At 43.2% G+C, this 16689-nt stretch overlaps 1 protein-coding gene across 6 annotated transcripts in view; it reads right to left on the reverse strand.

The window, feature by feature from the left end:
- The window catches only part of LOC118372587 (rab GTPase-activating protein 1-like), a 142575-nt gene that overhangs the window by 115153 nt on the left and 10733 nt on the right, over nt 1-16689 (reverse strand). For 2 of the 6 annotated variants that reach the window (XM_052475260.1, XM_052475259.1), the window contains exons 2-11: nt 15763-15988; nt 15207-15396; nt 13948-14158; nt 12570-12744; nt 11370-11530; nt 11051-11161; nt 8291-8357; nt 7921-8023; nt 3827-3993; nt 967-1075 (exon numbers count right to left, since the gene is read on the reverse strand). In XM_052475260.1, coding sequence (XP_052331220.1) covers nt 967-1075; nt 3827-3993; nt 7921-8023; nt 8291-8357; nt 11051-11161; nt 11370-11530; nt 12570-12744; nt 13948-14158; nt 15207-15396; nt 15763-15897 — 1429 coding nt within the window. In that variant the 5' untranslated portion in view covers nt 15898-15988. Of the gene's footprint in view, nt 1-966; nt 1076-3826; nt 3994-7920; nt 8024-8290; nt 8358-11050; nt 11162-11369; nt 11531-12569; nt 12745-13519; nt 13537-13722; nt 13740-13778; nt 13796-13833; nt 13845-13947; nt 14159-15206; nt 15397-15762; nt 15989-16689 lie in introns of those variants that run through there. The other 4 variants (XM_052475264.1, XM_052475263.1, XM_052475262.1 and 1 more) reach the window with 4 other exon arrangements.

Raw genomic sequence — 16689 nt, forward strand, 5'->3', positions numbered from 1 at the left:
AGCATGAATGGGGAGCTAACATGATGCAGCCCAGACTCCCAGTGCTGGCTAAGAGGGGCAGGCACGGTACACTTGTGCTATAAGGGGGACATCAGCTGCGCTGATACAGACTTGATCCATGAGACGCATTTGACAGAAGTACCGAAAGAAAAACAGGTTGGTACTAGATTTTGTTTATGTTCTAGTGTTGAATAAGTACAGGAGTTTCAGTATACCTTGTAACACTACTACACCCGTGCCATCGCCTCACCCTCATGACAGCTCACACACACCCAAACTAAATTAAACTTCATAGTTGATTCATGGCCGCCACATGTGAGGGGGGCGAGCCTCAAGAAAATGCAACGTGAGCCAACGTGTTGATAATGTTCAATTATCTAGACAGATCTCATCTGGATGAGGTGTTCCCGCCAGCGAGGAGAAACGATTGCCCGAAATATATCAATAAAACAAATGCGCTCCTCCAACAAGCGGTTTGTGTAAAAGAAATCTGTTTTCTTTTCCTCTCTCGCCTTGTACATCTAAGTAAGCTCCAAGACGCATGTCGTTTTTCTTGTAAATTATGGGGGAAGGAGTGCATTTTTCAACCAAGAAATATTTGGTCATGAAATGTTGTCTGTGTCAATGAGGAGGATGGAATTCAATGTGCCATGTTGTTTTGCCTGGAGAGGTGTGTACATTCTCATGGTGACCTTGGAGAGGTTAGGGAAAGGCCAGCTAACATGTCAACACTAGCACCCCAACACAACAACACACCCTTACTAAGTCTTCAGGGGGAACAGAGACTTATATGGAGACCGAAAGAGGCGGGAGAGAGATGGAATGAAATAGAAAGAGTGAGAGAAAGGGGGCTGGATAGAGGGAGAGAGGGAAAGAGACAGGGAGGGAGACGGGAAGAGAGAGGGAAAGACAGACGGGGAGGGAGAGACAGGTGAGAGATAGGGAAAGACAGAAAGAGCTCCATACCTTCCTCAGGCTCCTCTTCCTCAACATGGCCCAAATTGTTCCTCTCAGTCTCCTTCTGCAGGCTCACTACCTCCAACATGGAATCAGCCTGGCCATCCTTCTCACCACCCTACACACACACACAGTGGGGGATTAATCTGTTAACACATCAAGTGTTATGGATAACTGCAACAGCACTGACAAGTCAATTCTACATGCAAAAAAAACTGATTTTGTAACAGAGCTGTTGGAAAGTCTCTTTAGACATCCTCAATATGTTTCAGAGTGCCTCAGTCTGAAAAAACACCTAAAGTTAGCATCACCTTTGCCACTGCCCGAGGGGAGCGCGCTGAAAATATAATTACACGTACAGGAGGAAATTAAATAGAGCGGCAGTGGAGAGCCAAGGATCCCACCAGCGGCCTTTTGACCAGACTGTCTGGCAATAGGGTTCTGTGCAATCAGAGCACAGAGACTGTGCTCACTCACCTACGCAGGTCACTTCTTAAGTTGGGCTTTGTCACATTGCACACATTGATGGTTTTGGATCACTGTTGTTGATACTGGGGTCATATGGGCTCAGCACTCATGGTGAGAAGTGGATTTAAACTAACACTAAGTGCAAGGACACAAATTGAAGACTATACTGTACATCCAAGACATTTATAGGCAATGCATAGTTTTCTAATCGCTATCAACAGTCATACATAGTAAATTATAATATTGCCGTAATGACTAAGGTTTAGACAGTAGAGATAAGGATGTCACAATAAGCAATGTTTGCAATAATACCCTAGTGAAGGACCCTCCACCAACACCTCAAACCCTTTTTATTTCCTTGTGAAATATGTTGAGAGTGCGACAACAGAGCGACAACAGAGTGCGACAACAGTGACCGTTAATGAGAGGTCCGCGGAACAAATTAAATCATATACGTAGCTAGTGGCTGGGATCAGAATCTTGTGCACACACTACAATGGCTCTCTTTTAATTAGCTTCCAACTACAGCAGCCGGCATTCTTTCCTGTCTGCTGATTAGATAACTAGAGAGAGAGGCAATCAGCCAGGGTCCTAATTACTACAGCCAGATAATGACAGGCTTCCTCGTATTAGGGCACCCAATGATACAAAGGCTACGTCTAAGCAGTGCACTACAGCGGGAATAGGTTGCCATTTGGGACGGACCCAAAGCCTCCGTTTGCTGCCTCACCTGCTCCCCGGAAGCAGAGTGGAGAGGATATCTGCCTTTCAAACAAACAGGCCACGGGTTTGTGTTTCCAACTCTGGCTTGGATAGGGATGCACTTGTGTGCTTGGCCGGCAATTGAATGAGTTGTCGCCCTCATGCATTTCGGAGGAGGGGCACGGGTCACGTACATTGGGTGTGGTTGTACGCGTGTACCCAACAGGCTCGGTTGCATCGGATTAGATAATAGAGGGATATCTTGATAGTTATAAGTGGCTTTGTTTCCTGAGTCTGTGCAGGGTCATCTATTTCTCACTTAACATGGAGGACTACCAGAAGAAAACAATACGACCGATACCTCCACCTTCGTGCAAGGTAAGCTTTAGTCCTGGTATTGCTTTTCATCTTTTAGAGTTGAAATTTGTAGTACCAGTAAGCAGAACACACAACAGCCCTCTTGTATTTTCCCTTGTCGTATTCACTAGAAAGAAAATTGAAGCCAGTGGAGGACAGGGAGGACTACTAGAACAATAAGAGAAGGTTGGTTAAAACATTAGGTGTGCTCTTTCAAAACAGAACAATATTTCATCTTCTTGTAGGCATTTGCCTTTTATTATAGCCATTGCGTTTGCCGAGAAGGAGCTAAAGACATTCAAATTTTACCCTGTTGTTATGCTCATTGTCATGGTGACCTGACAGCTGCATGTTCTAAATTCCTCCTTTCCACTGCTTTAATTTCTTCACGTTCCCAACAGTAATTTAGCTGCTTGCCGTAGCCTACTTGTAAATCATTTAGAAATAATGACCTTGTATTTTCCTGTTATGGTGAATAAAAAGTTGTCTCCTTAAAGTGTTGTCAGATATGTTCTGGTAATTATACGAGTTGGCTAGAATTAGGGATGTGCATCTCTCCTTCCAAGCATGATACGATGCGCATCTCCTGTACATTTACATTACATTTAAGTCATTTAGCAGACGCTCTTATCCAGAGCGACTTACAAATTGGTGCATACACCTTAAGACATCCAGTGGAACAGCCACTTTACAATAGTGCATCTATTACAGGAACAATATTTTTTTTTGTTTGCATCGAACCAAATCACTTCAATGACATTTTTTGCATGAACAATGTAATTTAGAATGGGAAATTAATATCTGACATCAATGGAACTCAGGCTCGCTCACAGACAAGACAAGACAAGACCAGACAAGACCAGACAGACATTTATTTTGCCATAATAATCCATCGTTTATTAGCCAAACATAAATATTTACCTGTCAAGGTCAAGAGGGAAATATATATATATATATATATATATATATATATATATATATATATTTGCATGTGTGTGTGTAAAAATAAATATATAAAGCATTTTTGTGAAGATTTGTGAATGAAAATAAAAAGTGTGATGTTGGACAACAGTATGTTGATGATTTAATGCGTGCCAAAGACGGCAAAATGAAAGGCAAAGTTTATACTGAGGGGTTGGTGGGACTATTAAATACATTACCGCAAATCATGACTATGTCGGTTGGCGGAAATAAAAGCACAGGCTTTGTTGCCGGCAATACCTTTCAGATATAAAGAATAAGTGACAAAACGTTGGCTGAAAAACATCCTGATGAGAAAGATATGTAATGAATACGACTCTGATGAGGTTGTGCTATCAAGGTCTACTAAGTGCCCCGGTACCTGTTTGAGTTTGAGGTAGAAGGTCTCGCTGAAGGCCTTGCGGCTGAAGTACCAGAAGCGCTCGTTGGCCGGGTAGACGCGCACCAGTGTCTCCAGCAGGAAGCGCACTGGCTCCAACACCTCAGTCACCACCAGGTCCACGGCCACAGTCATGTACACCTGCTTGTCTGGAGAGACCACCACAAAGGTCAAGGTCACACACTGGAGGGCTAGGGGTGGTGGGGGGGTTAAATCAGAGCTCTGTAGTGCCAACAGTGGCTCTAGAATTTAGAAGTACCATGTAGGCTACCTGCCCTAGTCAAAGTGGGCATTGCAGGTTGACAACGAAGTGGATGAAGTGGAAAAGGGTATTAACTTGCTTTAATTGTGTGTTTAGAGGGAAGAAAACATTTATCACCTGCTGTTTTAAATTAGGTACACCACCATGATTTACTAAGAGAAATCTTGGATCCCACAGCAGCCACTAACTATACTACCTCGCTCACCATTCCCATAGGAAGATAGACTATTGATAAATGCAGAATTGAAATCATATTACTACAACCAAGAACAACAAACTCTTTGAATATCTATGAATTATTTAGAATCTAAGGAAACTGCATTCCAAATTATATATTGTGATGAAAAACAGCATAAATCTAATCTGTCCTATAGCAAAAAGTGACGTCTGGGGTAACAGATTTTCCAACAAACAATTGCAAGAAAAGTAAACAAGAACAGATAGCAATCGCTGAGGTGTAAAAGATGGGGGGAAACCTCACAGTGAGAAGGTTTTATTATTGTAATGAACCAAAAGAAACTGCCTTGTAAAGAATGGCCTACAAGTGTATTCCAATTAGGATAAAGTCAAGGATAAAATATTGGTTTAGAAAGATGTTTTCGGAAACGGCATCCCTTCAAGCTTCAGATACCATAAGACTACTTTCCCTGTGGGCCGAATCGAAGACAAAGAAGAAGGATTTGTTTAGCTAAGATCGCTAGGGCTGTTGTTTTTAGAAGTCTAGTCTCTCCTAGTTTTGACATGAAGTAAGCTGCGTGGTTAAAAGGGATGGTTCTTCGCTAGATAGTGTCAAAGCCTTGTGTCTACAGGCTATTTTGTACAAATAAAAAAAATATGTTCATGTTTTGTAGGCAGTGTGCCAGCGCCTACAGCTTCAAATAAAATAAAAAAACAACTATTAGCTACTGTAAAAAATATATATTATTTATAGGTGAGCTGCTCTTCTCCAGCACCGACCAATGCTGATGTAACACAATATCCAATGTTTACATGCATGTTCTGCCAGTTTCATCAGCAGCTTCTCCCCGTGTGGAAACATTATTATATATTGTCTGTTTTCTTTGAGGAAGAAGTATGGCTTTGTATTTTAGACTACCCAACTCCCCTGAGACGGGTTGCTTTGACAAGCTGCCATTTAGGTTCAAGTCAAACTCTCCTGACTTCCGAGTAAGCAACTCTAATTTGTTTGATATACAGTCAGAAACTATTCATACCCCTTGACTTATTTCACATTGTGCTGTTACAGCCTGAATTCAAAATGGATTAAATATATTTTTTTCTCACACACACAAATACTATGACACTCCAAATTGAGCTCAGGCTCATCCAATTTCCTTTGATCATCCTTGAGCTGTCACGAAAACTTGATTGGAGTCCATCAATTGTTTGGACATGATTTAGAAAGAAAAACACCTGTCTATATAAGGTCCCACAGTTGACAGTGCATGTCAGAGCAGAACCTATACCATGAAGTCCAATGAACTATCTGTAGATCTCCGATATAGAATTGTGATGAGGTATATCTGGGGAAGGGTAGAAAACAATTCCTAGAGTGTTTGTATTTATTATGGATCCCCATGCCTAGACAGCAGCTACTATTCCTGGGGTCTGAAAGTTTAAGAGCACAGTGGTCTCCATCATTGGGAAATGGAAAACATATGGAACTACCTGGACTCTGCCTAGAATAGGCAGTGAGACCAAACTGAGCAACCGGTTTGGTCAACTGAGAACCTGCTCCAGAGTGCAAACAACTTTAGACTGGTGCGAATATTTACTTTCCAACAAGACAATGATCTGAAGCATACAGCTTCAACACTGGAATGGCTAAAGAATGTGAAAGTCCTTGAGTGGCCCAGCCAAAGCCCAGACTTGAATCCCATTGAAAATGTGTGGAAAGACTTCAAGATTGATGTTCACCGCCGCTCACAATCTAACAGAGCTTTAGAAAATCTGCAAGGAAGAACGGGAGAAAATCCCCAAATCCAGATGCGCAAAGCTGATAGACATACCCAGGAAGACCCACAGCTGTAATCCCTGCCGAAAGGTGCTTCTACAAAGTACTGACTGGGCGGTGTGAATACGTATGTAAATTACATATTCATGTATTTACATTTTCAATAAATTAGCAAAAATGTCTAAAAACATGTTTTCACTTTATCATTATGGGGTATTGTGTGTAGACCACATTCTAACAATAACATTTTTGAACAAGGGGTATGAATACTTTCTGAAGGCACTGTGATGAGTTCAGTGAGGTGATGTCTTGCCCTTGCACTGCGCGGTAGTGTCTTACTGTGCATTACACTGGGCCCCGATATATGAAAAGGTGTCCAAATCACCTGTCTATTTGGCTGCCTGTGTCAAAAAGGAAAAATACGACACTTTGCAAGCCATCTAAAGGAAAAGGTGGTATCAAATGTTAGAGGCATTGACTATTTTGTGACTGTTCAAAACTACAAAAATGTCACCACAATTTTAGCCAACTACATCATTTAACTTGATAATGATAACATGTAATTGAAAAGATTTCTGTTATAATATGACCTGTTGGTTGGATGCTGGCTATATAGGTTGAGTCCGGAACAACCTGGACAGGACAATTAGATATAATTAGCCAGAAATTAAAAACTCTAAAACATTCAAGTCTACCTCATCCCCTTTCCTCGGTCTCTGATAACCACTGAGGCTGAACGCTGCTAGCGCTCTAAACACATCCCAGAACACAACAACAATATTGCTATCAAAATAAGCTTTGTAAATGCAGAGAAAGAATATTCTGGTCTCAAAAAGCAAATAAGTACCTTCCCCTTGTTATTATCATAACTGAAGCTTTTTCCATCCAGCCTCACATGAAAAAGACGGACAATATAATAAAAATGTGATCTTTCATTTTTGTTGTATTATTCTGCCCATGTATTCTGGGCAAAGACATCGATTGGAATTGATGAAAGAGACAAAAATTGAAAGATCTGCCTGGCCAGCTATGAATGTGACAGCAGTATTCTGTATGACAAGCAACACTTTGACAATTACATGCTAGGCTGGTTAACAATGACATGCTGCAGTATGCTAGTGTTAGGCTGGTTAACAATAACATGCTGCAGTATGCTAGTGTTAGGCTGGTTAACAATAACATGCTGCAGTATGCTAGTGTTAGGCTGGTTAACAATGACATGCTGCAGTATGCTAGTGTTAGGCTGGTTAACAATGACATGCTGCAGTATGCTAGTGTTAGGCTGGTTAACAATGACATGCTGCAGTATGCTAGTGTTAGGCTGGTTAACAATGACATGCTGCAGTATGCTAGTGTTAGGCTGGTTAACAATGACATGCTGCAGTATGCTAGTGTTAGGCTGGTTAACAATGACATGCTGCAGTATGCTAGTGTTAGGCTGGTTAACAATGACATGCTGCAGTATGCTAGTGTTAGGCTGGTTAACAATGACATGCTGCAGTATGCTAGTGTTAGGCTGGTTAACAATGACATGCTGCAGTATGCTAGTGTTAGGCTGGTTAACAATGACATGCTGCAGTATGCTAGTGTTAGGCTGGTTAACAATGACATGCTGCAGTATGCTAGTGTTAGGCTGGTTAACAATGACATGCTGCAGTATGCTAGTGTTAGGCTGGTTAACAATGACATGCTGCAGTATGCTAGTGTTAGGCTGGTTAACAATGACATGCTGCAGTATGCTAGTGTTAGGCTGGTTAACAATGACATGCTGCAGTATGCTAGTGTTAGGCTGGTTAACAATGACATGCTGCAGTATGCTAGGCTGGTGAAAGGGCTGGGGGATTGGGGGTTTGGCCTCACCTTTAGGTGTGTCTTCATTCAGCACCTGGAAGGCAGCCATGTTGGGGTTCCAGGTTCCCGTGATCACATAGGACTTTCCATCCGAGCTCTTCCCCATGGACTCCTTCACAAGGGCACAGTCACAGAGAATAGTGAGAAACGATATACAATCATGATCAAGGAGTCTCAAAGAGCAAAGCCATTCCAATCAAACCCCAAAGAACTGATTCAATTCAACTCTGTTTAGCCTGTCCAACGCTCAGGTCAACTAATGACAAAATAATGACACGTCTCAGTGATAGTTTAGTTCAGTAGACGGCGTGCAGTTTGTAACGTGGTCATCAAGTGACTGAATGAAAGCCCCCTGAGAGCTACTCAGTCTTCTGCTCACCATGTCTAGAAGGTGCATGTCACTGTTCCGAACCTTCTGGCCTGGGCTCAGCAACATCCCAAAACACCTGAGGGAAAAGAACACAGGTTGTGAGCAATAAAACAAGAGGGATTTGCAACTTATCATTTCATCATTATATGATGGTCTTTGTTGAGAATCCCTAACTGTAGAATTGAAGAAATATAACCTTTCTTTCTCCAACAGGTACTACGGCATTAGCAAAGCTACAGGTATATTTGGTTGCACAGTGACCCAGTTTTGAATTCTGTAGACTCCCGACAAAGGCTGCTACGTTTGGGTGAATTTGCATGGGTCTATTATATTTAGAAATTCAAGGAATCCAAATTTAACCACAGCTAAGCAGTGGCAATATCACGTTCAAACAGAGGCCACTATTGACCTGTTTCTTATGATAGATGTGACATCAAGTGGTTGCTGTGAGAATTACAACTTCATAAGATATAAAGCATCTACAATGCTGCCATAGAATAAAGATACTCATCTGAAGAGCCTGGATTCACCCTTCCTTCATAAGGTTGATATATAAAAAACGGTCATGAACTTAACATACGCTTACTGTTGTAATAAGCAGGCATGACTCCTTCAAGCTAGTTAACAATTACAATCAGCTTGAAACAACTGCTATTCCATCATTGTGACACACAAAATAAAACAATTGTTTAGGTATAATCTACATGGCCATAACAGGTAGGCAGCATGATACACATTCACAGCTAAAAGAAGATTAACCTAAAAAAATAGTGTAAGGGGAAAAAAAGGACTAAAAATAGGATGCAAGGTGTGTCAGGTTTCACAGAACACAATAAAATACAGACAGACAGGAAGGCAATGTGAGAAACCTGACCTAATTCTACTAGTTAAATCGCTGAAGTGTTTTCTGTAAGTGCCGGTCACCAGACAGTAACAGACTTCAGCCTGAAACGTCTTCCAAAGTTTTATATAGTGCCTTTGGAAAGTATTCACACCCCTTCACTTTTTCCACATTTTGTTGTGTTACAGCCTGAATGTAAAACGGATTACATTTAGATGTTTTTGTCACTGGCCTACACACAATAACCCATAATGTCAAAGTGGAACTATGCTTTTCTAAATGTCTGCTAATTAATAAAAATGAAAAGCTGAAATGTCTTGAGTCAATAAGTATTCAAGCCCTTTGAATATGGAAAGTAAAAATAAGTTCAGGAGTAAACATTTGCTTAACAAGTCACATAATATGCTCGCTTCGAGGCAAGCAACACTGAAGCATGCACGAGAGCACCAGCTGTTCTGGGTGACAGCGTGATAACTCTCGGTAGCCGATGTGAACAAAATCATAAAACAGGTCAACATTCACAAAGCCGCTGGGCCAGACGGATTACCAGGACGGGTACTCAAAGCATGCACGGACCAACTGTCAAGTGTCTTCAGTGACATTTTCAACCTCTCCCTGACCGAGTCTGTAATACCTAAATGTTTCAAGCAGACCACCATAGTGCCTGTGCCCAAGGAAGAGAAGGTAACCTGCCTAAATGATTACCGCCCAGCAGGACTCAGGTCGGTAGCCATGGAGGCTGATCATGGTTTACATCAACAACATCCTTCCAGTTACCCTAGACCCACTCCAATTTGCATATCGCCCCAACAGATCCACAGATGACACAATCTCAATTGCACTCCACACTACCCTTTTTCACCTGGACAAAAGGAACATCTATGTGAGGATGCTATTCATCGACTACAGCTCAGCGTTCAACACCATAGTGCCCATGAAGCTCATCACTAAGCTAAGGACCCTGGGACTAAACACCTCCCTCTGCAACTGGATCCTGGACTTCCTGACAGGCCGCCCCCAGGTGGTAAGGGTAGGCAACAACACATCTGCCACGCTGATCCTTAACACTGGGGCCACTCAGGGGTATGTACTTAGTCCCCTCCTGTATTCCCTGTTCACCCACGACTGCGTGGCCAAACACGACGCCAACACCATCATTAAGTTTGCTGATGACAACAGTGGTAGGCCTGATCACCGACAACAATGAGACGGCCTATAGGGAGGAGGTCAGAGAACTGTTAGTGTGGTGCCAGGACAACAACCTCTCCCTCAATGAGAGCAAGACAAAGGAGCTGATCATGGACTACAGGAAAAGGCGGCCGAACAGGCCCCCATTAACATCGACGGGGCTGTAGTGGAGCGGGTCGAGAGTTTCAAGTTCCTTCGTGTCCACATTTCTACTGCTCCAATATAATTATTCCATGATCTCATTCCTGATACGTTTTTAATGAGAGATGTAGGCGTTTGTTTCCCACCGTTTCAATTGAAGGGTGTTGTGCTAATTAATCTGTTGTGCTTGTTGCAGTAAAACCATGTGTGGTTAATTATGAGCAAGACAACATGGAGGCTTCAACTTGGTTTTCCATACAAAGCGTACCATTACAAAGGGAAACCGTTTTAAAACATGATACAGTAACCCCTCAATAACTCCTTAACATCAGAAAGGGCCAGACTGACTAGCTCCCACATGCCCAGACATCAGTAGTGTGTTTGTGTCGGGAGCATGCATACATTTTGGGGGAATATTTTTTTCTATAGGCCATTGCAACAATGAAATATAAAATATAGGTACTTGATAATCACAATTAAGTGCTTGAAAAAGTCCTTGCCAATGTCTGTATGAACCCTGTACAGGCTACTTGCTCACTGACCAGTGTATGCAGCTCACAAGCCCTTACAGAAGAAACAAGTATGCATCAGACCCTCACCTCTCAATGCCCAGCTCTTTGTTGCTCATCTGCTGGACCATAACAACCACCTTCTTCTGAAAGCCCTGCCGCAGCTTGAAGAAGAACTTCTCTCGGTCCTTGGGAACCGGGCTGATGAGAGGCGGATGGGGGAGAGGAAGACAGCCAGATGGAGAGACAGTTGTTGGCTTAAAGGTCTGTTAAACTGTGTGTATGTATGGGACTGATTTAACCCCATAGAATGCATGCATGTGTGTGTGTGTGTGTGTGTGTGTGTGTGTGTGTGTGTGTGTGTGTGTGTGTGTGTGTGTGTGTGTGTTCGCAGTGGCTACATGCTAACCTGTAATTGCCCTTGCTGTCATCCTCTTTGACCTCCAGTGAGACGGTGAAAGTGAAGAGGTCACTGTCGGGGGAGAGGGGCAGGGCCGAGTCCCTCTCGTCAGGGTTTGGCTTAGATGAGCGCCGGAACGCTGTGGAAAAACTGTACAGGATCCGACTCACCTAGAGTGGAATGAGGAAGAAGGAAGAGAGATAAAATATAATAGTTTGATGAATGGATTTTGCTGTGGGGACAAAGTTTGAATTTAATTAAATGTAATACTACTTTACAGGGTGGCAGGTAGCGTTGGGCCAGTAACCCGAAAGGTTGCTGGATCGAATCTCCAAACTGACAAGGTAAAAAAACAAATCTGTCATTCTGTCCCTGAGCAAGGCAGTTAACCCACTGTTACCCCGAAGACGTGGATGTCGATTAAGGCAGCCCCCCCACACCTCTCTGATTCAGAGATGTGTAGTTTAGCTTGTTAGGGCGCCCTCTCCTGGTTTCTTCCAGTATAGTGAAGGCAAGTGCACATGGAGTCTATATACACTTACTCTTCATTGCACACAGGTACCAATAACAGTAGAATAGAAAATATATATATATTTTTAATCGGTTAAATGCCGAAAATACATTTGACCAAACAGGCTTATGAGTCTATAGGTTAATTTCCATAATCAAGTGAAACTAAATTGTCAAGTGTGTATTTTCACCAGTTGTCCTGCATCTTATTTATCACATGCAGACAGCATACAGAGCCTAGTTTGAGGAGTGGAAAAGCCTAGCACCTGTCAGTGTGAGAGCAGCTCCTCAAAAAGCTGGTACTGGAGTGAAATACGTGCTTTTATAAGCCCAGTCATTGTGCAACATTATTAGGTGTGCTGTTAAGAACAATGTTTTCCCGTCAATTACATTTTGACAATAGAAAATTAGGTTTAATTAGCTGCTTTATTACAGCAGTTGCATGTTCATTAATAGGCTATAGCCTTTTGACTAAGACGATAAGCTTGCCATTGCTACATGTTTTCAGTCAGCTCTTAATGAAAAATGTCCATTCCTTATATGCATGCATAGTATTTTCATTTGGTCACAACATTTTACTGTTTTGAAAAGAACGGTTAATGGTTGGATAGTCGGCAGCAAATTGGACCTAAATATGCATTCCCTAAAAAGAACAGAACCCAGTACAATAGAAGACAGTACAATAGAACAGTGACTCACAGCTTCCTTGATATGGCAAGAGAAGACGTGGACCTGGAAGTCCTCTGAGCTGCGGTAGCTCTCAGTGAAGGAGAAGCAGTCACTCTCGATGGAGCCCTCCCGACCCCGGGCGCAGAACAGCACCTTGTAAATGGGGAAGGAGGCGATCTCCGTGCCTGATGCCTGGTCCACAATCCTGAGGAAGGAGAGATCAAAAGATAAGCAATTGCAACTATTATTGAAGGGGATAGGGGTTCCTTAAGTAGGCCCACTCACCTTACAAACTTATGTTAATTAATGGTTTGTTGTCATATTTTTCCATCGAGTCCAACAGCATGCTCCATTAATTTCCTCTACTGTAATGTGTCATATTATTTCCCACAAAGGTATTTCAAGACACCTTGGTTCTTTATATAATTTCCTTTTTTCTGGTTAGGTGCAGAGAAATATCTATGATTTTACACATTAAAAAGTTTATTTTCTTAGTGCGGTTATCTTTCTCATTCCCTAATTCCCACGGTTGGCTAGAGGATTGTTATGGCTTTGTTTCTATATATTTGTCAAACTGCTCAAACCAGAGTGTAGGTGCTTACAAATGACACTAACGATAAAGGGTGTATTCAATCGTTCAACCTTTGTTTCGATGCAATAAAAATTACGCCCATTTCAGATGTGTAAGAGTTTAGCCTACTTGTTGCATAGTCATACATACAGAAGCAAGTACATGTTGCAATTATATTCAAGGCTTTAGTTTAGGTCTATGTAAATACAGGAGAAATTCCCCAGACACGAAATGCACACATCGATGGTGCAGTATATTGGTGTGGATGACTGACCTGACATACGTGGGGCAAAGACAGAGATGCCACGCTCTACTTACAGTGACCACATACTCACACACATACATAGTCTCGATTGACGCAGCCCCCGGGTACATTAGGCACATGAGGGTGATGGGTATGGGGACTGACCTGACGCAGCCCCCGGGTACATTAGGCACATGAGGGTGGGATGGGACTGACCTGGGGACATGAGGGTGACCTGATGCAGCCCCCAGGGTACATTAGGCACATGAGGGTGATGGGATGGGGACTGACCTGATGCAGGGGACTAGGACCTGACCGCAGCCCCCGGGTACATTAGGCACATGAGGGTGATGGGTATGGGGACTGACCTGACGCAGCCCCCGGGTACATTAGGCACATGAGGGTGATGGGTATGGGGACTGACCTGACGCAGCCCCCGGGTACATTAGGCACATGAGGGTGACAGTATGGGGACTGACCTGACGCAGCCCCCGGGGTACATTAGGCACATGAGGGTGATGGGTATGGGGACTGACCTGACGCAGCCCCCAGGGTACATTAGGCACATGAGGGTGATGGGTATGGGGACTGACCTGACGCAGCCCCCGGGTACATTGGGCACATGGAGCGTGACGGGGATGGGGATGGCACTCTCTGCCCGCAGTGTGGTCATGGCTCTCTGGGCCTCGGGCTCACTGCGTGGGGCCTTCACCCACGTACAGCCCAGGTAGGACAGCTTACTGAACTGAACACTGTCCTCCTCCTGGACTGGTGGGCTGCCTGCTGCAGGACACACTGACACCTCTGATGGGGACAGACAGACAATTGGTCAAAGGTCACTTATTGTTTAGAATGTTAGGGCAGCTCTGTGGAATAAATGGGTTGTCTAATCATCGGTAATCCTCAGTAAAATGGTACCTGAACTGAAAATGTGATAATATTTACAAAACCACAAACAGTTATTTGAATGAGTTGGCCTTTGAGTTGGCCTTTGACTATTATAACACTAACTTGAGGCAAAGTTTGATGCTAATGTAATAAAGAAGACAACCCAATATGCTAGTGTTAGCATGTAATAGCCTGCCTATATTAGTCCTCAGCAACTGGGGAAGCTACTTGTGGTGAGAGGAAGCCAGGGTCAAGTCAAACCTGTAATTGCACACTCAGCAACAGCAAGTGAAACTAAGGACAGCACAGTAATGGCCAAAACTGTTTGTGTCACGCATACACACTACTTAGAACCAGGTTGGACTGAAGATGATCATTTGTTGTCAAGTCATTGAAGTCAGGGTAACTGTATAGGTCATTACAAAGCATGCTCACCCCTTCTTTTGTGTTTCCTTGGTTTAATCTTAGAGGCAAAAAAAGATTTTGACTTGGTAAAACACCGGAGTGGCTGGTAGATGTTTTTTTTTTTTTATCTACCTGCCACAGCAGCTGGTGGCCCAAAAATTGAACTTTATGCCCTGTTTGGGTCAGACAGCCATGTACAATACAGTACCAGTCAGCATACATTGACCGTTCCTTGTCTACATGATCAGTACAGTACACTCTGATACAACTACTTAGTAACAATGATATGTTTACATTGTTTATCTACCGATTTAATCTACTGCACATAAAGCATGTGAAACTATTCTTCAATTGTGTATACATGCTATAATGTACTTCTACATTGAGGTCACTGGAACAGCGAGCAAAAGTCTTGCATTTTCAGAGAGAACAAGATATATATAAAAATGTATGGGATTCTATACAATGACATATTCATGAGTTAACCATCCAATAGGCACATCCTGAACTGATTCATTGCCCTACGGGATTGTAACAGATGAGAGGTGTAGAGTAGTACCGGCAGGTGTGGAGTACAGCGCCAGGCCTTGGGGTCGTGTCTGTGGGCCGGGGGCTGTGGAGTTCAATGTGTGGCAAAACGTCTCGGTTCCCTCCTCTCCTGCTCCTCCACTCCGGTCCTCCATCACTACGTGGTCATCCAACAGCTCCTCCATGGCCCTCTCCAACTGCTCCTTCCCATTGTAGGACATCTGAGGAAAGGAAGGGATTGAGAGGTGAAACCCTGTGTGTTGGACTGGCTTTCAGAAGAGGCTCAAACAGTGGCTTTATACTAGAGTAATTGTATAGGAATAACCAATAGAGAAGTGTGTGTGTATATATATATATTTAACAGTTGACATATCACAAAGCGACCGCTAGTTGCTACATGCCCCCTAGGCACTAGACAGGAGGAGTGGTGTGGATAGGTATTAGGAACATGGTAAAAGCTCCTCATAGCCCTCTGATAGGCTAGTGGAATGTCCATCATATTGCTATCCAATCCTTTCTGATCTACAGGAGAGCCTAGGGGTTAGAGGTCAATATCGGCATAGTTGATCAGCATTGTTAGCATCTACCTTGAGTCTGGGCTTGCCCTCTGAGCCCGAGGGGGATCCTCCGGTAGACGGCTGCACCAGCACAAACTCCTCGCTGGTGACAGTGGCCACTGATTCGGTGGAGCCACTCACTTTGCCAAGAGAGGTGTTGTCCATCGTTAGCCAGGAGCCCCAGGGGCCAGCGCTCTCTGCCCCCGTCCTCTGCCACACAGCACAGCCTTCTGCTCAGCCCCCTGCTGCTGGAACCCTGGATTGGACAACACATTTCACAACATTTGGGATTGTCATGATAATATAGAAGCATAGGACTATAGCCTAGGCTAAGCTTACATTCTCTACAGTGGGATATGGAGTAGGTAGGGACTGTCCATTTGTAATGTGTTTTTTCTATTTGCAAAGTCATGTCTGTGGCTACATTTGCCAGTTAACTGAACAGAAAGGCCTTATTTGAAACTAGAGTGGAGAGCATAAGCTGACAGCATAGCCAAGCCTGATATTACACTGAGCCTCAAAGCCCTATGTCATCTGAAATGGAGATCATCGATTCAAAGTCAAATTACGCTTAGGCCCAGCATTTGGTGAACAGCTCAAAACTCGTTGAAGTAAACCAATCAGTTGAACAAAACAGGCATCTGCTCTTCATGGTATTTGGAAGATTTAGAGGATCATATGCTAATTTCAGACCCTTTCGTATGATTCCTGTTTGAAGAGTGCATTATTTTCTGCTATTTGCGAAAGATGTTATCTAAAAATAGCCTGTGATAGTTGTTTTTCCCTTAAGTCTCACATCTTGACAAGATCAAATCAAACGTGTCTTGGGTGGCTGAGGTTCGGCTGAGTGTCAGTAGTGACGGCATAAGAGTCATTGCTTTGATCCGAATAAGAAACTTTGAGTGCACTCACTGATTGAGTAAAAAGCCATTTCTAGTCTGTAATAACTTGTTTTAA

The sequence above is a fragment of the Oncorhynchus keta genome, chromosome 22 (genome assembly GCF_023373465.1).
Source record: "Oncorhynchus keta strain PuntledgeMale-10-30-2019 chromosome 22, Oket_V2, whole genome shotgun sequence".
Taxonomy (NCBI): Eukaryota; Metazoa; Chordata; class Actinopteri; order Salmoniformes; family Salmonidae; genus Oncorhynchus; species Oncorhynchus keta.